Raw genomic sequence first — 24,812 nt, 5'->3', positions numbered from 1 at the left:
TCTGTCTCAAAAATAAATAAAACGTTAAAAAATTTAGAAAAAAAAAAAAAAAAAGAAAAGACATGGACTTTGTGGAGTTAGGTCTTGGTTCAAATCTTGAATATACTGCCAGCTTTGTGCCCCTTGGCAAATTTATTAATTTATCTGAGATTCTATTTCTGTATTAATAAGAGTAATACTATCTCTCTAGGCTTGTTTGCAGATAAAGTGAGATAACTTGCATAAAGAACCAGGCCCTAATCTTGGCACATGGTAAACAATCAGAAAATATATATTCCCTACTCGCTCTTTCCCTGTCAGCTCTGCTACTCCTAGACTCAGAGGGGAGATGCACTTTGGGAACGCAGGGAAACTGGGAGGAAGGGAAGAAGAGGATGGTGAAAAAAGAAAGGGAAACAGGCCAGATGCGCATCTATATGAATCTTGATACATCACTACCAAATGGTTTGGAATTAGTATCTTCTAATACTTTACACAAAAAACTTCTCAACCTATTGGCTCCATAAATATTCACATTAAATATGACGACCTCTGATACTCTGGATTTGTTATTTATATATTTGACCATCCTAAAGATTCACTTTTTTAAATCTCAAGCAATCTTCCACTTGCCTAATATTCAGATCACAGCACTACCATTAATTCACTCAACATGCTGTGACAGAGCCAGGAGATAAACAGAAGAAAAAGACAAGGCTCCAATGCACTACAGACAGGGTCTAGTTAGAATACTGCAAGACAGGCTGGAAAAGTGAACAGTGCCACCTCTGCTCTGGCCACTTCTGATCTTCCAAAGCCACACAAACACAATCTATCTCTTCTAGACTTACAGCTCCAGACATATTTACTAGCCTGAGACAATTAGATATCCACTCTACAAATATATGCTAAAAATGCCTTCCATATAGCAACTCCATGGCCAGAGAGCAAGAGTCCTAAGGTCCAGACTATGTCCATCTCCCTTTGTGGCTGACATATCTGCTCATGTGTTTAGCCATGTAGCTCTGCCTCCCAGACTAGATGCTGCCTTCTGTATTCCACATGTAAAATAGGTCAATTTATACCCAAGCCTATGAGCCAAGGCAGTTTGATTTTTACTGCCATTTCCTAACATATAGTAATTCCTGCCAAAGAATTAAAACTGGACCTCTGGGTATATTCTTCCTACACCCATGTCAACTCCCCACATAGCAGCTCCCGGGAGCCCTTTTTCATCTTTCTCACCAGCCAAGTAAAGCAGAGCTGTGTTGCCTCTGTATATATATCACCTTCCAGAGCTTTCCAATCTGAACAGAGAGAAGCACAGAGGTGACACAGGATTGAATAAAAACCACATAATTGTTGACTATGACATTTACGAAGCTCTGTGATGGGGCGCCTGGGTGGCTCAGTCGGTTAAGCATCTGACTTTGGCTCAGGTCATGATCTCACAGGTTGTAAATTCAAGACCTGCATCAGGCTCTGTGCTGACAGCTCAGAGCCTGGAGCCTGCTTCAGATTCTGTGTCTCCCTCTCTCTCTGCCCCTTCCCCGCTCATGCTCTGTCTCTCAAAAATGAATAAACGTTACAAAGCTCTGTGATGTGGGACAAGTTACTTAAACTCTCAGAGCCTCAGCTCTGTGAAATGAGCCCATCTGTGAAATGGTGATCAGAATACCACTCTTACAGGATTGAAGTGAGAATTTAATTATATAATTTATGTAACAATAAGCTATCTAAAATTACATGTTAATTATATAACTTAGATTCTATATTTAAATTATGTAACAGGACAATAGATCATTTCAAAACATTCATTGGGACACAATAGACACCCAATAGGGATAAAAGTCAAAATGTCAAGGCACACCAGGAGCGAATACTGCCGAAAAGAAGAACCAGATTTTGCCAGTTGCTGCTTTTCCTCATCTTCATGGCTGCACACCCGTTCACCCAGAAAATCAAGGAGTCCTACATATAGTAAGGCCTCTTTGTCTTTGGTCATCCCAAAGAGGCCTTAACTGTATTGAGTAAGCAAACCCCTACTATCTGTGGGTCAGTAGTAACTCTCACAGTATTTCTCAAGCTGGGTATTCCTCCTTCGTCACTCACTCAAGTGCTGGCCCACTTTTCCAGTAGTGCCCTTGTGAAATCCGTCTTATGGAGTACCTACTGCCCACCCTCCCAGTCTCCCATCCAACATCTGCATTTCCAGCTCCACGCCTTTGTTTGCTCATGCAGCACTCAATGGCTGGAATATGTACACTTCTGTTTTCCATCTCTCCAAATCCTACCTATGGCTCAAGGCCTTACTTACCTAACTGTCCTTTCTTCTATTAAGTCTTCCAGGAAGACAACCATAGCCTTTGTGAGAGGTACCAGTCTAAACAGCTACTCTGTGACACTTGTGTGATGACAGCTGCTGAAAGCTCTCATGAGAATGTGCAGAAGTGTCTCCTCATGGCTGTTATTAAGACCATATAAATACCAAATGTTATTATAAATGCCTTATGATTCCTACATGAATGAAAGGCATTGGTGTTAATCATTTCATACTTTCCTTCCTCATTCCACCTAATCTCAACATAGTAGGCAAAGTAATTCCGTTAAAACTAAATCAGATCATGTCATTTGTTTAATCAAAACCCTCTGTCTTCCTCTCTCTTAAAAGTAGTCCTCAATCACTCCACCCCACTACCTCTATGGCTCATCTCATCTCATTCACTCTACTGCCATCACACTGGCCTCCCATGTTCCCTGAACACACCACAACACTCCCACTTCAGGGTCTTTTTACTTGTTCTTCTCTCCAGAAACTGATGTGGCTCATCCCCTCCCTTTTTTAGGTATTGACACAAAATGTAACCCTATTCCCTGCAGTACTCCTCATCCCCCTTCCTTGCCTTTTCTCCATTACTATTTATCATCACAGTTATTAACATTTACCACCAACAAATATTTTACTCACTGTATTGTAATTCATTTTTTGTCTCCTCTACTAGAAGGAAAACTCCACGAAGGGCAACAATTTTAAACAGTTTTGATAACAGCTCTACCCCCATTGCCTAAAACAAAGTTTGGTAGGTACCTACCATACATTTGTTAATAAGGAAATAAATCTTCCCAGCTAGATTATAAATTCCATGAAGATAAAAATTAATCTATGGCTTTGCAAACACTAAGTCATCACTTTCTTTAACATATTTATAGACTGGGTTCAATAATTCTGATTCTTACTCTGCTTGCCAAAGAAGACAGAAGAATAAAGACAAATCAGTGGTAAGGCAGGAGGTAAACAAGGCAGCTTTAGGAATGTTCAAAACAAAGAGGGGTCATTTAATCTCTTATCCCATGTCCCTCACATGGCTAAATCATAGGGAAGATTTTTATAGTCAAACCAGGGTGAGAATCTCAGTTCTGCTTCTCACTATGGCAGCTGTGTGCCCTTGGATGAATTATTTTCCCTGAGTATTGCATTATCATGTGAACTGGGAGATGATTAAATGAGATGGCACTGTAAAGGTGGCATCATATACCAGGCACTCAACAAACATTAAGTCCCTATCTGCTGCCTTTCCAGATGCATGTTTATATCCTTTCTACATGAGGATAAGTATCGGTCTGTGCACATACTTTAAAAATAGAAGTACCTTAGTCACCGATGTCTGGCCAGGATGTGAACCAATTCATCTGCCTAGGAGTTTTAGGAATTTGCCCAGGAGTAAATTTAGAAAAAAGGCTCTTAAATCCTGTTGTGCTGTTGTTTGGAACTCATGGGCCTTGACATAGATATTATTTGTTTCATTAACTGATATGAATTAAGGAAATACTCAGAATTCTAGGGAAGCCCCACATAGATAGTTTTTTTTTAAGAGTCTGAACTAAAAAATGTTATGGAAAAATAAAAAAGAATATAAGCCTAAAAACTTGTTTTCTATCTATTCTCACTGTTTACTGTTAGCTCTTTCCAAATATGTAAGAGAAATGCCCTTCTCCCGTTCCAAAAAAATTTTTTTTCCTTTCATACTATTCCTCAACTTGGGGCTGAGTCCAAACTGCTTAAGCATATCCATCTTTTTTTTTTTTTTTTTTTTGAGAGAGAGGGCACAAGTGAGCGAGGGGCAAAGAAAGAGAGAGAGAATCCCAGGAGGGGAAGAGGGAGAGAGAAGAAGGTGGAAAGAGAGAGAGAGAAAGAGAGAAGCGGGGCTCACCCGAAGTGGGGCTCGTGCTTACCCAAAGTGGGGACTCCTGCTCACCTGAAGCATGCCTCGAGTTCACCCAATGTTGGGATCAAATTCACAAACCGTGAGATCATGACCTCACCCGAAGTCAGATGCTTAACAACGTAGCCACCCAGGTGCTCTTAAGCATATCCATCATTTTCTACCCTACATCTATACTCCTTTTTCTTTTCTGCCTCTTAAAAATCTTTAAAATGTAGGTGGAGGCTCCCATCAGAACTAAAAGGATAACATATTTTACGTGTTTTCCACACCTGGAGGAGGTTCCTTCAAATGTCCTAAGTCTCCTGTAAAATAACTTCAGGCCTACCGAGAGCATGTGGCACAGTTCCTAAGGACTGTGGAAAAGTTTAGTGACAGTATCGGGATAGACAACTTGATTTCAAAAACCGAGAGCAAGAAAACTAAAGCTGTGAAAGGTGAATTATAAAGAGCTAGTGGCAGTACTGGTAGAGAACACAGATTTTTTGCAATATTCCATTTCAGTGTTCTTCTGTCAGGAATTATGATATAACCAAGGGCTAGCCAACCTCCCTGGATCCTATTCAAAAGTCCAAATTATTCTAGTGCCATAAATGCCAGTTATATAACTCTACAAATAGCCTGGTGGATATTACATCAGCAGCAACTAACTGATAATACAAAACATGTCCTTCTCTCTCCCCAAGTGAGAAAATCCCTAAGCAAAGGAAAAGCTCATGTCCTTCAGGAGAAGTCTGGAACCAAAATAGAATCTACTAAGATGAAATTATACAGGAGGAGAAGCAGTCTGAAATTGAGAAGCAACTCATCCTTCTAAAGAAACAAGCAAAGGAATTCAAAATGAGGGAATAGAAGATTCGGGTGCTGGGCAGAGGTAGCTAGACTAAAATCCCCAGGAATAACTGTGGGGCTAGACTCTGAGCTTTACCATGCCCCGTGCCAGAGACTATGCAGACCCTAGGGTGGCCTCAGAAGCTACAAAATGAGTTTTATTACACTAAAGAAGGCTGACTTAACCAGTATGTATGGCATATCATGAAGGAATATGAAAATAAAAGTAATCCATTCATGTATCCACTATTTATAGACTATAGTTAAGAATGAAGACCTGGAAGGCAAATCATGGATTGAAAACTTGCCAGCTGGGTAATATGGGGCAAGTTTCTAGCCTCTCTGTGAAATGGAATATTCACAGCATCTATCTCATAGAGCTGTTACAGAGACTAAGTATACGTAGTTAGGACAATGCTCAGTTCTAGTACACATAAAAAATACTGGCCAGCAGGCACCTGGGTGGCTCAGTTGGTTAAGCGTCTGACTTCGGCTCAGGTCATGATCTCACAGCTCATGAGTTCGAGGGCTGCGTTGGGCTCTGTGCTGACAGCCCAGAGCTTGGAGCCTGCTTCAGATTCTGTGTCTCCCCTTCTCTCTGTCCCTCCCATGCTCATACTCTGTCTCCCTCTGTCTCTCAATAATGAGTAAACTTAAAAAAAAATTTTTTTTAAATACTGGCCAGTATTTTGTTATTAGTACTAGCTGAATGCTTATTATGGCCCAGACACTGATAAATACTGGCATAACTGGAAATAAGACAAGTGATTTCTGCCCTCAAATAGCCGAAAATCTAAAATGGTGATGGACACATATATGGTTTACTAGGCTACATTGTAATTATTTAGTCATTTTCTGAATGATAAATGCATTCAGGAATGAGAACTTGGTGACTCTGGAGTCTAATCCATCTGGGTTAAAATCCTTGTGACATGTCTTACTAATTATGTGACCTTGGCAGATCTACAAGGGAATGTACCATGTCTCTCTAGAACACAATGCCTCGCATACAGACACACTCAATGCATAACTTCAGAATACATTCAACTTACTTAACCTCTCTAGGCCTCAGCCTCTTCATTTATAAAATAGTGATAATAAAAGAACTTCAAAAGAGTGTTACAAAGAATTAGGCAATTCAACAGAGAAAGTACATTTGCAATAAAAGGTACTAGAACTGGATATCTATATTAACACACACACACACACACACACATACACACACACACACACAATAAAAAGAACTTTTCATCTAGATTTCACACAGTATATAAAAATTAATCCAAAAGTGAGCTACATACCTAATTGTAAAACCGAAAGCAGTATAAAACTTCTCGGACACGTAAGAGGAAAAATCTTTGTAACCTTGGGGTTAGGCAAAGATTTCTTAGATACCTAACACTGAAAGCATAACTCATAGAAGAAAAACTGATAAAATAGCCTTAAAAATTTTCTTCTTCAAAAGAGAGTATTAGAAAAATGAAAAGACAGGCCACAGACTGGGAAGTAATACTTGTACATCACATATCTGATAAGAAACTTGTATCCATAATAAATAAAGAACTCTGAAAATTTAAGAAAACAAAGGGCGCCTGGCTGGCTCAGTCAGTAGAGCTCGTGACTCTTGATCTCAAGGTTGCAGGTTCAAGTCCCATGTTGGGTACAGAAATTACTTAAAAATAAAATCTTCAAAAAACAAAAAAACTTAAGAAAACAACCCAATTTTTAAAAAATGGGTAAAATAGGGGCGCCTGGGTGGCTCAGTCGGTTAAGTGGCCGACTTCGGCTCAGGTAATGATCTTGCGGTCCGTGAGTTCGAGCTCCGCGTCGGGCTCTGTTCTGACAGCTTGCTCAGAGCCTGGAGTCTGTTTCAGATTCTGTGTCTCCCTCTCTCTGACCCTCCCCTGTTCATGCTCTCTCTCTCCCTGTCTCAAAAATAAGTAAAACGTTAAAAAAAAATTTTTTTTTAAATGGGCAAAATATCTGAACAGCTACTTTACTAAAGAATATATACAGATGGAAAACAAACACATGAAAAGATGTTCAACATCATGAATCACTACAGCACGTAAAACCACAATGAGAAACCACTACAGATCTATTAGAATGTCTAGAATACCAAGGGCTGGGATGTGGAGCAAACAGCATAGTACATCATACATGGCTGAGAGATATGCAAAATGTTACAGACATTTTTTAAATTTTTTTTTTTTTTCAACGTTTTTTATTTATTTTTGGGACAGAGAGACACAGAGCATGAACGGGGGAGGGGCAGAGAGAGAGGGAGACACAGAATCGGAAACAGGCTCCAGGCTCCGAGCCATCAGCCCAGAGCCTGACGCGGGGCTCGAACTCACGGACCACGAGATCGTGACCTGGCTGAAGTCGGACGCTTAACCGACTGCGCCACCCAGGCGCCCCCAGACATTTTTGAAAATAATTTGACAATTTCTTTTTTTTTTTTTAATTTTTTTTTTTTTCAACGTTTATTTATTTTTGGGACAGAGAGAGACAGAGCATGAACGGGGGAGGGACAGAGAGAGAGGGAGACACAGAATCGGAAACAGGCTCCAGGCTCTGAGCCATCAGCCCAGAGCCTGACGCGGGGCTCGAACTCACGGACCGTGAGATCGTGACCTGGCTGAAGTCGGACGCTTAACCGACTGCGCCACCCAGGCGCCCCGAAAATAATTTGACAATTTCTTAGGAAATGAAACATAACACTTACCAGACAAACCAGGAATTCCACTCCTAGGTATTTACCCAAGTGAAATGAAAACTTACGTTCACAAACAAACTTTTAAGCAAGTATTTTAACAGCTAATACAGAATGGTTAAAAATTGGAAACTACCCAAATGTCTTTCAGTCTTTCAGTTGGTCAATCAATAAAAAACTGTGATATATTCATAACAGAATATGCTCAGCAATAAAAAGTTACAAACCACTGATACATGTAACAACACAGAATCTCAGAGTGCAACACAGAATCTCAAATGCAGTATCTGATGTGAAAAGAAGTCAGACCAAGAGCTACCTTTCCATGACAATCTGGATACTACACAGATGAAAACAGATCTTTGTCAGAGGCTGAGGGTAGTGGGAGAGGTTCAATGCAAAGGGACATGGGGAGATTTTAGAGGCAATACAATTGTTTTATATCTTGAATGTGGTGGTGGTAGTTACAGGACTGCTGTATCCATTTATCAAAACTCACAGAACTGTAAACTAAAAGGGGTGAAATTCACTGTATTCAAATCATATAACAACTTTTAAAATGGAAGAAAAAAAATCACAAAGATGAGTCCCAGAGACTCTAGGAATTCTAGCCTGGGCAGTTATGAAGATGATGATGTCATTATCTGGAAAGGCTACATTAGGCCAAACCCACAGGCCAACTCCAGCAACAGATGGAAAGTAAGTACAGAAGCAGGCTCTTGTCACCACCCTTCACTAATCATTCCCTCCCTTCTCCACTGCCTTTGGGGCTTGGTGAGCACTCAGTAAGTGGCTGCCGGAGAAAAAGCCTTTAGGAGAGTTGAAGACAGGCAGGCTCTCAACGGAGAGCTATTTAAAAAAGTGCCGCCTAAATCCCAGAATCAATTTGGATGAAGCCTAATAAGTAGCTACCAGTGCAAACCTCCTGCTTCTTGCATTTGAATCACACCAGAGAAGGCTATTTAAACTCTTCTTAAAACAACAAAGAAACTAGGCAGGGTAGAGGAAAGCTAAATGTATCTGGGTCTAATCACAGAATCTTTGAAGAATATAGTTCAATTATAGATATGTAATAAAGCATAAGCATAGAATTTTCATTGTATAATTCAGGTAATAAATATATGATGATGTTGTAAAATTCTTTCAACTTCTCTGTGAAATTTTTTGGCTAAAATGTGGAATAAGAAAATGGGTTACAAGAATGTGTGAATTCCCTACCTTTTTTTAAATTAAAAATCATGTAATGGTTAATGGCACTCAATAAACAGTAAATGAATCACACACACACACACACACACACACACACACAGAAGAATATGTTCAATTAATGATTTCCTTCAAAGTGCAGTCCACCAAAGATGGACTGACACCATTTCGATCAAAGTGAATCTGATAGCCACTTTAAGTTTGGTTTTTGCATTTAAAAAATAATGTCCACAGCTTATGAGGCTACTTATTAACTCATGGAAGAACTCAAAAAAAAGTAAATAATAAAACTATAATTTTCATTTTAAAGAGAAAAAGTGAAAAAGATTAGATAATAGTTTTGTAGAGCTTTCCTCTACAAAAGGTAAAAAGCACACTATAATGAAAAACAGCATTTGAACAAAAATTCATGTGGGTTTTAATTCCAGCTCTGCAACTAATTTGGCTGGCTAAGTACATCAATTATTCTCCCTAGCCTTGTAATAAAAGAGACTGAAGAGATAGGATATGTAAAATTTATAATAAAATGCGAAAGCAATTAAAAATTATTAAAAATACTACCTAGGGCCAGAGTACCAATGACAGTCATTATCATGATTATCATTACCAAAGATCCTTGCTAGCAAAATGGTACTGTGTAACCAGAACTAAAATGTACTACCCAACACAAAAAGAAACTCTACTGGAAGAATTTTCAAGATGTTGCTTTTGATCTACCTTAGATTGGCAAATGTTATAACATTCCAAAATACTCAGACACTTTTAATAGCCTGCAATGTGGAAAAAAAAAAAAAGATACCTAAGTTTTCTTATAAGATACTTTTATCATCTCAAAAGCAATTTGAACTGCAGAGATCTGAAAATGCAAACAGAAGCTTTCACTTCATTTTGGTTGTTAAGATTATTTATTTGAAGCTAACATAACAAAAATCAAGGCATCTCTGACTCAGGTCTATATAGTGCTAAAAAGATTCTTTAATCCAAATTTTTAGAAGTGAATGAAACGCAGATCACATTCCAAGTCAGAAATGTTCCAACAAGTTGTTCCTTACATCCTGGCCCCTTCTCATGAATATTAATGAATGAAACTGGTATTTACTAAACACAGATGTCAAGCAGTGCGTTAGGTACTTTATATTAGATTACTTCATTCTAACAAGTCTAAGGAGGTATTTTCTTTCATTTTCTTTTTTTTTTTTTTTTTTAACTAGGAGGCTCCACACCCAGCATGGAGACTAGTGCGGGGCTTAAACTCACCACCATGAGATCAAGACCTGAGCTGAGATCAAGAGTCGTTTGTTTAACCAACTGAGCCACCCAGGTGCCCCAAGAGATATGGGTATTTTCACCCCTAACACCTAAAAAAACTGAAGCTCAGAAAAGATAAACAACTCAAAGTCACACAGATAGGAAGCATCAGAACTATAACTCCAAACAAGGTCTAAGACTGAACTACTCATCTTCCTTCCATAATATACAATCTTCAAGTACACATTACACCCACCACTACCCCCAACTCCTACACCCACAAATAATGAATGACTTTTCCTTTAAAAGATAAATAACTATAGTGGCAAATAAATGTCAGGGAAGGAGTAACAATGAGTTACTAGCCTATTACCAGTATTAGTACTAAATTTTCATGTTCATTCATAAAGAAGGTAGAACAGGGTAGAATAGGTATTATCAATAGTTGTTTATACTGAAGAAATAAGAGCCCAGACAGGTAATATAATTTGCTGTAAATTAAAGAGATGACACTCCCATATTCTGTTAGAGAGCTTTATAGTTTCCAAAGTGCTTTTTCACCAATCCACATAGGATTCATCAAACACTTATTAAGCAATAGCAGGATTCATTCTACGAGTTTGAGAAATGAGAGAACTACATAGGCAGAGATCCCTGCCCCCATGGAATTTACATTCTAACAGGAGAGACAGAAAATAGGCAATAAATAAGCAAATTTTATAGTATATTAAAGGATTAAGTGCTCTGGAAAAGATAAATAGAAAAATAGAATAAGAGGGTTTAAAACACAGCATCAGAAGGGGAAGAGCAGGTTGTAGTTTTAAACAAGGTGGTCAGGGTAGACTTCCATGAGAAGGTAACAATTGAGCAAAAACTTACAGGCATAAAGGAGTTAACCATGCAAGTGGAGAAGACTAGGCAGTAAACTAGGCAAGAGATGCTAGATTGGTGGCTTAGATGATGCTGGGAGCAATGCAGGTGAGAAGTGACTGTTTTCTGGATCTATTCTGAAGGCAGAGCCAAGAGAATTTGTGAATACACTGGATACTGGGTAGAAGACTGAAGGGTCAAGAATGACTCCAGGGTTTTGGAACTGAGAGGCTAGAAGGACAGAGTGTGCATCAGCTGATATACAGAGGCTATGGGTGGAGCACACTTTGGAGAAAATAATAGGGACTTCAGGTTTGGACATGTTAGCTAGAGATGTAAAGTGGCCTGTTAGACATAGAAGTTGGAGTTAAAGACAGAGGTCTGGCCCAAATGCAAATTTGAGAATTTTCAAGCACATAGACAGTATTTAAAGCCATGGAATCAATTCTGGAACTGAAAAAGGTCTTTCATACAAGTCACCCTCACCACTGATAAAGTCTAAAGGAATCCAGTGATATGTCCAAGGTCAGACACATATAAAGCAATTCTAACAGAGCTGCTATTCTTTAGCCCTGAATTTTCTTGACAACACTGTACTACCATCTAGTATAAGTAAAGGATTGTTCTTTGAAGGCTAGAAGGAGTTTAGCTTCCAGAAAAGATCCCTTAAATAGCGTGCGCATAAAATATGGAACCATTTTATCCCCATTTCTTAAAAAGCATTATGTGAAGACATTAAATATATATAATACACTGTAGGTGCTCCATAAAAGTTTAATAAAGAAACAAATTTGCATTAAATAGCCCCTTACTGTGATACTATTTGAGTATCCAAATCCCTCCTGTCAAAGTGGTTACATTTAAATATTTTTACTTACCTGATATTTAAGCCAATGAAGTTCGTCCATGTGAAAATATAATCTCCACCAAAGACCATTCCAATATAAGTTATTAATATATTCTACAAAGAAAAACAGCAATATGCTGTTACACAGGTTTAAATGAGCTTTTCAATATTCACGTAAACTCATCCACACAATGGCCCAAATGCCTATCCTTAAAATATAAAATCAGATAAACAGAAAAACCCACCAATCCTAAAATGAGCATAGTATGAGTAAGGCCACAAATAAGGAAACAATGACATTAACTTCTTCCCAATCTAAATCTCCAAAAGCTAAATGCTTTCACTGATAATTATCACAAGATTATCCACTTTCCCTGTCTCATGTTATAGGCTGACATTATAAATTTAAATAGAGAAACACTAGGGGTAGAAAAAATAATGCACATTTAGTAATCTTAGAAAAGAATGCTTCTTCCTCCCATTGTGGTAACCATTGACTTGTGAGGGGAAAGTGAAGCAGGAAAACCTCACAGGTAAGCATCTCTCCCTCTTGTTCTAAAAAGGAAAAAGGGGATGGTAGGCAGTTCACCAACATCAACATTGTTTTTAGAGGCAGCTTCTTTGGTATCTTAAGAAAACACATGATGGGCGCCTGGGTGTCTCAGTTGAGTCAGTTAAGTGTCCAATTCTTGGTTTTGGCTCAGATCACAATCTCGAGGTTCATGGGACCAAGCCCCACACTGGGCTCCGCACTGACAGCAAGCAGCCTGCTTGGGATATTCTTTCTCTCTCTCAAAATAAATAAATAAATAAACTTACAAAAAAATACCACATATGAAAAGTCGTCTCAAAGTAGCATACCTAAAATTACCTCTCCTGATTCCCTAAGCTCCTAGGTGTAAACATCTGCTTCTCTGGCTTCCTTTCAATTATCTTCAGACCACAGAGGTGAAATAAACTTTCCCAAAGTTCAAGCTATTATTCAATTCTTCCCTAACCTTCTCTCTTTCACATTCACAAGTCACTGCCTCCCTCTCCACTATTATAGCTGTCGTAAATGATAAATGTCACAAACATTTTTAGAACCTGGGCTCTCCTAGATTGGGCCTATGGAAGCAGAACTACCACAGCATGTTTAAAAGGCCAAAAAGAAACCTCAAAATTAATTGTATAATGGGAGTGCCCTTTGAGAGAACATTCAAAATCATGTCAACCTTTTCTAGGTCTAAGCAAGTTACCTTAGAACAGCTTTTCTTATTATTTGAGGGGAAAAAATAAAAATAAATACCATATAACAGTAAATAAGGTCAGTAGGCAACTTGAGAAAATGTGTAACAGGATCTCACTTGGAACAGAGATCTAGAGAGAAGGCAGGTTAATTTGCATAGATTGCCCAGGGAGCTACAGATAGGGAAAGGACTCAGAATCCAAACCTTGCTGCTCGAAATCAACCAGGAAAAGACAGCAATGCCCCCAAAGCAGAACTTACTAGCAACCACAGAAGAATCTATGCTAGTAACTGAAAACTAAGACGGCAAGTTTCAAACTTTAGTCTACCAGAGAATCACCTGGAAACCTTGTTAAAAATGATGATTTCCAGGTTCTACTTTAGAGCCTCTGATTTAGTATATATGAGGTGGGCCCAGGAATTTCCACTTTTAACTAAGTAACCTACATAATCTTCCCACCATGATTAAGAAAAACAAGAAATACTGACAGTCTCTTGGGGCAGTGACTGAGCTAAAAGGGCTGTGACTGGGAGGCTGATGAAAGAAACTCCCCTGTGGCCCATGAAGCTCTGAACCAGCAAGGGCAGCAGCGCACTCCCGTCTGAAGATGGAAGACATCCTTCAGCAGTGATACAAGGCAGCGAGGACCAACAGTGGTTGTAAACTAATCCAACAGTCCAGTTTTTCCCTCCCTCTAGACTTTGGAAGTAAAACTGCCCCGTGGGGACAGAGTAAATTAATAGGGTTGTGTGGGGAGGAGGAAATATCAAAAGAAAGGTACTGGACTGTATGTTAATAAGAGTGTGATTATATTTGTACTCCATGCTGATAAATAAAAAGAAAATACACTAAGAAATCTTAAGCAAATAGGTTCGTTACTAAAAAGAAACACTGACTGGGGCTCCTGGGTGGCTCAGTCGGTTGAGCGTCCGACTTCGGCTCAGGTCATGATCTCACAGCTTGTGAGTTTGAGCCCCTCGTTGGGCTCTGTGCTGACAGCTCAGAGCCTGGAGCCTGCTTCGGATTCTGTGTCTCCCTCTCTGTCTGCTCCTGACCCACTCATATTCTGTCTCTGTCTCTCTCAAAAATAAATAGACATTAAAAATCTTTAAAAAAAAAAAAAAAAAGGAAACACTGACTTTCCTACACTGTCCTTTTTGGCTAAAAACTGGTAACAACAACTGGCCTGTCTCTCAGGTTCTTGCTGTTCTTATTCTGCATTCACTTTGCTCTTGAACCATTTACTTTACAAAACCAAAACAGAGCTGAGAGCTAACTTGAGGGGTTAAAACTATTTTAGCAGCCTAGGCCTTTGAATGCAGATGAACTTGTCTCTGGCTCTCATGGGAATTCACACAACTAGTTATAGCTTAATTTAGAATTTTATTTACACCAAACACTCCAATTCCATGATTTGAAGTCACAGACCTTCTGAAATTTTAACCCAAATCTAGTTTCCAAAGTGAGGGCAAGTGGACACCACTCCATGGAGATATAAAGGGAAACATAGCAGAGCAATGAAAACTTTATTGTGCAATCCCTTCCCTCACTATTGACAAATGGGGAATCAGAAAGGAAGTCCCAAGGGATAGTATTCTTTTCCCCAAATGATCAAGGGCCTACCTCTCTGTCTTACCCCCCCGCCCACCCCCGCCCGGCTCTGTCTTACCTTTTTTAGAAAGCAAGCCTACCCTGCTAATTCATTTGGAAATCTGGCATGCTGTGGTGTTGGAGATTAAAGCACTAGAAGCACAAAATCAGATGAAACAGGCCTCAGGCTTCAAGCCACTAACTTCAGCTCAATATTCAAGTCAACTTGGCTCTCCTGGCTGAAGACAAATGAGCCTCCCTCAAATAAAAGGGATCTGGAGGAAATGACATCACTGGAAATGTCAGACACAGCTTTTAAAAGTGGGCCATTTAAGGTCTGGCTCATGCACTGGAAAAATCCCTTGATTAATTTCTGGCAGGCACCCTTTCCCTATAACAGCCAGAACTGAGTAAGGCAGAGAACAGAACAGTTTTCATGGGGGTTACAGGGACAAGCCTATCACCTACCCTGTCTGAAATAAGCCTAATTCTGCTTCCTCTGCACTAAGATAACACATTCTTCTTTTCCCATACTCCTCAAAGCCAAGTTGCCTGAAAGTGGAGATTATACCCCCTTGAGTTCTTAAAGATCATTTTAGAAACCATCACCACAATCTGCCAAACCAAGACATTCTGTCAGAAAAAAAAGGATTATAGGGGCTTAAGACCACAGAGAGACTTAAAGTAACAACTTTAAAACAAAGCAGGTACCCAAAAGCTAACAGTATTTTTTTCAACTCACCTTAATACAGCCAACTATTGTAGTTGTAAGAGCAGAATTATACTGAGTGCAGAGTACTGTGGCGTACATCAAGATAAACCTGGAATGAAGAAGGAAGAGGTGTAAGAGCCAGTTGCTTACTTTATAGCAATCTCTAGCCAAGAGAAACAGCGTTGGCCATGCTAGCACATTGTAGTCACTATGAGCTTTCCCCACCTCACCCCTGCATGTACTGCAGCTTTAGATTTTAAAAATCTCACTAAAAAGAAACACATGTCCATTTGTTGACCAGGTGTTTTCCCCAGCTACCCTCACCAAACCCTTGAAATCCTGAATACTCTTTTTATATTATATTCCCACTAAGTCACCTAACCCAGATAGAAAGCTGAGCTCACAGACCACGAGTCAGGTGTGCACCTCCCATGAGACAATATGACCCTTGGACCAGGAGGCAACAGAGATTCTTAAAGATGGAAGAAACCCGAATCAGCACTACCTTAAGAGGGGCTACAGGTTCACTTAACAACTAAGTGGCCCAGCAGTTGGAACGGCCAGATTTACAAGGCTTCCAAGCTGGAGTACCAATGCACCATGTCAATTTTATTTTGAAGCACTTGCTCATCATGTACCTGGCTTGTGCCAGATCTAGTCATAAACACCAACTAAACTGACTGGCCAAGGAAAAAATTCATTAGGGAAATACAAAGGTGAAGAGAAGAGGCACATTAGCAGATACCCTCTTATTTTCCACATACACTCTTCTGAGAGAAAGATAACCTGGTGGAGAGAGTCAGACAGCCCCCAATTCAAAGGCTGCCACTGCTGCCTGCTAACTGTGCAAATTTAGACAATTTACTTGAGTTCTGAGCCTACTTTCTCATAGGTAGGTGGACAGAAACATGTGTCCAGTGATTAATATAGAAATAAAATAATGCCTTTTGAAATATTATGGTGCTTATCACATACTAGGTTATTTGGTAAGTATTCGTTTCTTGTCTCCATCCTTCTGAGTATGACTCTGGGATCAGTTTAGTAGCCCCTAGGGCTACGTTCCCAAGGGCTGTGAAACCACCTGAACCTGGAAGTTTAATTATCCTATGCTGATACATTCAAGACACAGAACAGTATACTGAGGAATGAAGCAAAAGGATCCCAGAACAAACTTCTCTAGGAAAACTATCTGCTAACAAGGAACAAAGGCTTACCCCATCACACAAGAGAGAGTGAACTGCAGAAGAAAGAGGGTGTCGGCCCAGCCTTCAAAATCCATTGCCTGTAATACACAAGAAAAGTATCAGATTGTAGAGCAAGCCCTCAAAATCAGCTGTCCTATTCTTTAATCAAAATCCCATGGAAAAAAATCCTATGTTGCTCCCACCACACACACATATACATTTCCCTTCATCACTCAAGGGATAGAGAGTGATGTTTAAGAATTTGACATATATGGAGCTGAACCAAAAAAGCAGTTTCAGAAGGTTTCCTTTCTAAAATGTAATGTGAGGAAGGTCTTGTACTTCTCCCTGTTGGTTCAAAGAAATGGACATTTGCTTGAAGGCAGAAGCCGTATCTGAGATCTGGCTAATCTGAGCAGCTCTCCCAGATGGCTAGTATGAAAGACTTTCTCAAACATTGAAACATACTTCTTTCCTACAACATGTGAAAACTCAAATACAGCATTAGTTACACAAATTTGGCTGAGGTCTATGCAGGGTGAATTACTATTTTAAAACAGCTGATGGTAAAAGCAAGGTTTTGCTGCTGTTTTGTTTTTAAGCTAAAAGCAAAGGAGTGAAGAGAAATGAAAGGGTGTAGTGATCACCTCATCTCTCAACCAAGAGGGAAGGTTTCCCTCTAAAGTACATAACGTCTCTTACAATATCAATTTGTTAAGCAAATACGATAAACACTCCACCTTTTATCTTTCTGCCAACCCAATCAGCTTCAATTCTTGTCACTTCAACATAACTCTCATAGCTCCAAGGCTCCAGCAATACGAGGCTCTTCATTGTTTATAAAATGTAACACGCATTTTCACACTCATGTGCCTTTGCTTAGAATGTCCTTCTCAACACTCTCCTGACTCCTGTTGGCAGATCAAACTAAAACGCAAGCAGCCACTATATGGAGCCTTCCTGATAAGAACTCTCTCCTCTGCCCCAGAAGTACTTCCCTCTAGGACCCTCTCTCCAAACTGCAAGTCTTTCTACACAGTGTCTACAGCTTCCTGCAGGAGGACCCACATCACATCTACCTAAGCAAATTCCTAACACAGCAAACAGTAGACACTCAATTTGTTCAAGGTTCTTTCTTTGTTGAGGCATAATATGCAAAAAATAAAATCAACCACTTAAGTGGTGATCCCCTCCCAAATTTACAACCTCTGATTATAACCTATGGCGACGTCTGATCTATTGTCTGTTACTAGAGTTTTGTTCTTCAACAATTTCCTACAAATGGGATTGCACAGCATGTACTCTTATGTCTGGCTTTTCACTTGGCATAATGCTTTTGAGAATCACTTATGCTGTTGCATCATTTTTGTTACATTTATTTTTATTACTGATTAGTATTCCATCTTATGACTATACCACAATCTATTTAGTCACCAGTTACTAAATATTTAGGTTGTTTTCATGACTTGTTATTAATAAAGCTATAATGGGCCTTTGAATACAAATCTCTGTGGACATTTTTATTTTTCTCAGGTAGATATCTAGAAAATGGGTTGGCTGGTTCTTTCAGTAAATGTATCTTTAACTTTCTAAGAAACTGATGAAATAACTATACTATCTTGTACTCCCACCAGCACTCTATGAGAGTTCCTATTGCTTTACCTTCTCATCAGCACTTGGAACTGTATGAGACCACTGTAGTATAAGTAAATGGTATCTCACTATAATATTAACTTGAATTTTTCTAATGATTAACGAAGTGGAACATATTTTTTTTCTCTCTAATGATTAATGAGGTTGAGCATATTTTATTTTTTTTAAGTTTTTTTAAAAAGATTTTAAAGTAATCTCTGTACCCAATGGTGGGCTCACACTCATAACCCCAAGATCAAGAGTCACATGCTCTACTGACTGAGCCCGTCAGGTGCCCTGACTGAGCATATTTTAATGTGTTTATTTGCCATCAGTATTGCTTCTCTGGTGAAATGTCTGTCCAAATCTCCCAAATTTATCTATTTGTCTTATTACTGAGTTGTTATTTTTCATATATTCTGGATACAAGTTCTTAATTTTATATATATATAAAAATCACACATATATATGATTATCATATATATGACTGTGTATTTTCTAAAAAATTACATATTATATATGATTATTATATATTATATACATGGTTGTGCAAATATATCCTCCCAATCTGTGGCTTGCCTTTTTATTTCTTTAATGATGCCTTAAAAAACAAAAAAATTTAATTCTGATGTAGTCTAACTTATTTTATCTTTTACAATTCTTGCTTTTTATGACTTTCCTATGAAGCTGAGATTTTCACAGAGATTTTCTCCTATATTTTCTTCAAGTTTTAAGTTTTAACTCTACATTTAAGTCTATACTAGGGCTGCTATAAATAAAGTTCCACCAATTGAGTGACTTGAACAACAGAAACTTTTGTGTCACGCTCTGGAGGCTGGAAGTCAAGATCAAGGTGCCAGCAGGGATGGCTCCTTCTGAGGGCTGTGAGAGACAATCTGTTCCAGATTCAAGGCCCAGAGTTTTCCTTTTCGGAACGTTTTTAACTAAAATTCAATTTCTTAATAGAAATAGAGCTAAATAGCCCCATTAATTAATTAAGCCCCCTTAATTAATTAATTCAAGGCCTAGAGTTTTCCTTTTGGGAAGGTTAACTAAAATTCAGTTTCTTTAAGAGAAATAGAGCTAAATAGCCTCATAAATAGAAGCTAAATAGCTTCTAATTATTTTAATTTAGTAGAGCTTTTTAATTATTTAGTAGAATAGGGCTTTTCATGTTATCTACTTCTTGAGTGAGCTTTGGTAGTTTGTCTTTTTAAAGAATTTGTTCATTTCATCTTAGTTTTTGAGTTTATGGCATAATGTTGTTCCTAATATTCCATTATACCTTTAGTATATGCAAGCTCTGTAATGATATCACTCTTTCATTCCCTATATTGATAATTTGTGGATTCTCACTTTTTGCCCTGATCAACTGGCTATGGTTGAGCAATTTTACTGAACTTTCATTGGCCTCCAGGTTTTAGGTTCACTGATTTTTCTCTATTGCTTTTCTGTTTTCTATTTCACTGATTTCTGCTCTTACCTTCCTTATATTTACTTTGGGTTTAATTTGCTCTTATTTTTTTCTAGTTTCTAAAGGGAAAGGCTTAGGCCACTGATTTTAGACCTTTCTTCTTTTCTAATATATGCATTTAATTCTATGGATTCACCTCTAAGCACCACTTTAGCAGCATCCCATAAGCTTTCCTATGTTATGTCTTAAAAATTTTTAATGTTTATTCATTTTTGAGAGAGACAGACTGTGAGTGGCGGAAGACCAGAGAGAGAAGGAGACACAGAATCTGAAGCAGGTTCCAGGCTCCAAGCTGTCAGCACAGAGCCCAGCGCAGGGCTCGAACTCACAAACCATGAGATCATGCATGACCTGAGTCGAGGTCGGATGCTTAACCAACTGAGCCACCCAGGTGCCCCTACTATGTTGTGTTTTAATTTTCATTCAGTTTGAAATGTTTTATTTTCTTCATGATTTTTTTCTTTGATCCATGTGTTATTTAGAAGTGTTTATTTCCAAACATTTGAAGATTTTTCCATATATCTTTATGTTATTAATTTCTAGTTTAATTCTGTCCTGACCAGGGAACAGACTTTCTATGATTTCAATTATTTAAAGCTATTAATAATCATTTTATGGCTCAGAATATAGTTTAGCTTGGTATATGTTCCATGTGCACTTGAAAAGAATGTATATTCTGTTGTTTTTGAGTCGAATGTTCTGTAAATGTCAATTAGGTCAAATTAGTTGATCGTGTTGTTCAAGTGTTCTATAGCCTTAATGGCTTTCAGTTTAGTTGTTTTATCAATTACTGAAAGAGGAGTGTTAAAATCTCCAACTATAATTGTCAATAATGTACTTATCCTTTCTGTTTTATCAGTTTTTGCTTCAGATATTTTGAGGCTTTCTCATTAAGCACATTCATATGCAAGACAGTTATGTCTACTTAATATATTAACTCTTTCAGCATTATGAAATGTCCCTCTTTATGGTATAGTTTCCTTTTCGTTTACTATACTTTGTGTTTACTATAGTTTGTGTTGAGCTTCTTGTATGTGTAGATTTAGTTTTCATCAAATTGGGAAAGACATCTGCCATTAATTCTTCAAAAAGTTTTTCTACCCACCCTCTTCTTCAGGACTACAGTTACACATATTATAGATCTCTTGATACTACCCTGCACGTCACTAGTAATCTGTTCATTTGTTTTCCAGTCCTTTTTTCTCCATGTGTTTCATCTTGGATAGTTTCTATTGCTATTTCTTTAATTCACTGATCTTTTCTTCTGTACTGCCTAATCTGCTGTTTAATACCTTCTACTTTATTTTTCAATTCAGGTTATTATATTTTTCCTTAAAATTTCATTTGGGTCTTTTTTTATGTACTTCTTTTCTCTTCTCATCCGTTTTCTCTCCACAATCCTTTACCACCTGTTGTCCAATGTCTGAAAAACATTTTTCATATATGTTTGGTATTCTAGTAGGTTCAGGCAGAAAGGTAAATCCTGTCCCTGTTATGCCATCATGGCTAGAAGCAAAAGACCAAATTCAATTACTGACTCGAATTATAAACCTATCTCATATGACGCCTCCACTGGGAAGCTTTGCACAAAAACCTGCATTCATATCAGGCTCCTTCTTGCCAAACTGTCAAGAACACTAAGTGCTACTTTTATCACTGACACTGCATGTACGTGACTAAGTACGTGTATGTATGTGACTATTTGTATATTCATGATCATCTATCCAGACACTTTGAATGCCTTCATGGTTTATCTCTGTATCCACAGTGCTTAACAAAGTGATAATGAATAGATGTTCCATAACTGTAAAATGATGAAGAATAAATGAAAGAAGTCATAGTCTCATTCTATGCACTTTCATACCTGTAAACACACCCTCCTCTCTGACGAAAAACCATTAAAACACAATAAAGTACAGGCTGGGAGGACTCAGGAGACCAGCCTCTACCAGCAAGACTATAAATTCCTTGAGAGCAGGAACTATGTCATATATGTCATTTCTCCATAGCCCCAAGCATTTAGAAGTGTTAGGTACAAATAGCTGATGTGGATTAAACATCCATGATCTCTGGCTTAGTATCATTTTCTACTGGCAGATGAGTTAGACTTTACTTGTTAATACACCCACACACCTAAGCACCTGGGTAGCTCAGTCGGTTAAGTGTCTGACTCTTGATTTTGGCTTAGGTCATGATCTCATGGTCTGATCATAACATCGCCCCACATCAGGCTCTGCACTGAGCATGGAGCCTGCTTGAGATTTTCTTTCTCTCTCTTTCTTTTCTTTCTTTCTTTCTCTTTCTCTCTCTCTCTCTCTCTCTCTCTGTCTCCCCCTCTCTGCCCCTCCCCTCCTCATGCTCTCTCTCTCTCAAAAAAAAAAAAAAAATCATGGGAAAAGAAGAACATTTAATACACCCACATACTACTTGTACACACTACTAGATTTAAAGTTTTAGATTAAATCTATATAATTTTAAATTTTCTTAAAATGGCAAAAGTCATTTTACTGGCCTATAACTTGTTAGTTTTTGTATTGAGTTTAGTTTCTCTTTTTTTGAAGAGAAAGGCATAACCCAGAAAACCAGCAGGTGGGCACAGAAGAAGTATCTTTCGGAGGGTTATTGGTACAGAAGCCATTGTACCTAAAAAAAAAGCAGCACACCAGGATTCCGAAGCCCAGTATCTTGCACCACCTCACCACTGTTTCATTATGCCAGCATTAGCTTCTGCAAGGGAAGTTAAACTGGGTGCACATTAAGGTTTCTTCCAACTCTAACATGAGTGTTAGATCAGCTTCATAAGGAGAGACTTTACTTCAAACTGAAACACATAAAAGAAATATCAGGTCTGGGGCACCTGGTTGGCTCAGTCAGTTGAGCGTCCAACTCTTGATTTCAGCTCAGGTCAAGATCCCAGGGTTGAGGAACTGAGCCCTGCATCAGGCTCCACAGTCAGCACAGAAGTTCTCTCTCTCTCATTTTCTCTCTCTCTCCCTTTGCCCCTCTTGCCCACTCGTACGTATCCTCTCTCTCTCTCTGAAAAGAAAAGAAAAAAAAAAGAAAAGAAAAGAAAGGAAAAGAAAAGAAAAGAAAAAAGAAATCTCAGGCCTAAGAACTTTCCTCAACTCTAAATTATCCTCCTTTCCTAGATAAGCTACTCTTTTACTCCAAAGTCACTAAGAGAATAAGCTGGTGTGATGGACCATGAGGATTCTCTGAACCTTAGTTTCTGCACATATAATAAGAGAAATAACTCTACAAGTCTATCTTGTAGAGTTGCTATCAGAATTAAAGATAATTATGGATACAATGGTATGAAGGAGGTCCATCTCATTCAATAAATAATGTCAGTTTTCACATGTAAACATCATTTCTATTTTTTTTAATTAAAAAAAAATTTTAATGCTTATTTTTGAAGGAGAGAGAGACAGAACACGAGCAGGGGTGGGGCAGAGACAGCGGGAGATACATGACTCCGAAGCAGGCTCCAGGCTCTGAGCTGTCAGCACAGAGCCCGATGCGGGGCTCGAACTCACAGCCTGTGAGATCATGGCCTGAGCCTAAGTCGGATGCTTAACCGACTGAGCCACCCAGGTGCACCTTAATTTTTTTTGTCAGTGACCTAGGAATGGAAAGAAATCAGTTATTTGGCAAAGGCTTCAAATAAAACTCTCTATATACCTGAGCTCCTTCCCTCCTTTAGCTCTAAACATTTCTTCTGGTTTCATTTTGTATTTTTAAATCTACTAAGTCCCCGTCATGTGCCAGGTCCCACAGTTGGCCTGCGGGTACTGTGCTGAAGACAATTTAGTTCAGGTTTGCTAATAAATGAAGGAACAAATTGTGACAATAAACAAGTACTACCTTTTATTTGTGGAGTGCTTTATAGTTTACAAAATGCTTCTGCATACCTCATGTCATTTGATCCCCAAGTAACCCTGTGAGGTAGAAAGGCCAAGCCTTCTTATCCCCAGAAGACGAGGAGTAACTTACTTTAGGTAACATAGCTAATACATGGTAGGCTTGAGTGTATACACTCAAGCCCAAGTTTTTCTACACTGAGCATTACATTTTATTTGGAAAAATGCCCCAAATATATACTGTACAGTCCCCTCTGGGAACATAATAACTGTATCTATAGAATATTAAAATAAATCCCATGAACACGATTCAATTTACATAGAATTCAAAAATTGAAAAACAATTCTCACAGGATTGTTTTCCCTCCCTAAATACTAGGCCTGTCTCTGGAGAAAACCACTCTACAGCAGAAGCAGCCTATTGCATTCCTCTGCTTTGCCACAGGAATGGATCTTTGGCTACAACAGAACAAGCAGCAGCCATTTGAAAGTATAGCTGTAGGATAAATATGACCCAAACACTACCTTAGTAGAATGGAGTCTACTCCCTATCATAAAGATAGCATAAAAAAACAATTGAAGCTACTGCTTATTAAGAGCTTATTATACTTCCGGGTTCAGAAATGTTAAGTAACTTTCCCCAAACCATCCAGCTATTAAGTGCCTGTTCTGTTAGTTAAGTACCAAGAAAAAACAAAGGCAAGGTAACATGTTCTGAGTTTTTTCTTCTAGATAGCTTCACATAGTTATCGTTATTAATCACTGAGCCAAAAAGTGGGCATTTAAATTCTAAATCTGCCATTAATTTTCTGTGAGTCCATCATAAAGTCATTTAACCTCTCTAAGCCTCTACCTAGATTACAAATATAGACAACAGTCTGCTCCATCTGCCTCTTGTGAGAAATCAATTCAGAGAATGAAATGCAGACACTTTATACAAAATTCACATACTTCCATCACAACTGTTATCTCTCAGTGATAGATTTGCATGCATATTTGTCTTCTCCCTAAGACAGGAAATACAGAAGGCACAGTGAACATATATTTTGTTAATCAAGGATGGGGGGAGGGACAGTTAAAACCAAATAAAATGTCTGCCTCCAAAGATAGCTAATAAAGAGCCACTGTGAACAAAATGACCTGCTTGGTCATTGTGTGACACAGAGCTCGATGGGCTCCCTTCCACAAGTCCTGCAATCTTCAAATGGCTG

The 24,812-nt window shown here is 38.5% G+C and overlaps 1 protein-coding gene across 1 annotated transcript in view; it reads right to left on the bottom strand.

The window, feature by feature from the left end:
- SLC35D1 (solute carrier family 35 member D1) overlaps positions 1-24,812 on the bottom strand; it is a 54,717-nt gene that overhangs the window by 10,630 nt on the left and 19,275 nt on the right. Inside the window, exons 9-11 of the mRNA XM_060625290.3 lie at positions 16,666-16,733; positions 15,482-15,560; positions 11,952-12,034 (exon numbers count right to left, since the gene is read on the bottom strand). Of these exons, the coding sequence (XP_060481273.1) occupies positions 11,952-12,034; positions 15,482-15,560; positions 16,666-16,733 (230 nt within the window). The remainder of the gene's footprint in view (positions 1-11,951; positions 12,035-15,481; positions 15,561-16,665; positions 16,734-24,812) is intronic.

This window comes from Panthera onca, chromosome C1 (genome assembly GCF_046562875.1).
Source record: "Panthera onca isolate mPanOnc1 chromosome C1, mPanOnc1 haplotype 2, whole genome shotgun sequence".
Taxonomy (NCBI): Eukaryota; Metazoa; Chordata; class Mammalia; order Carnivora; family Felidae; genus Panthera; species Panthera onca.
This window is presented reverse-complemented; position numbering and strand designations above follow the sequence as displayed.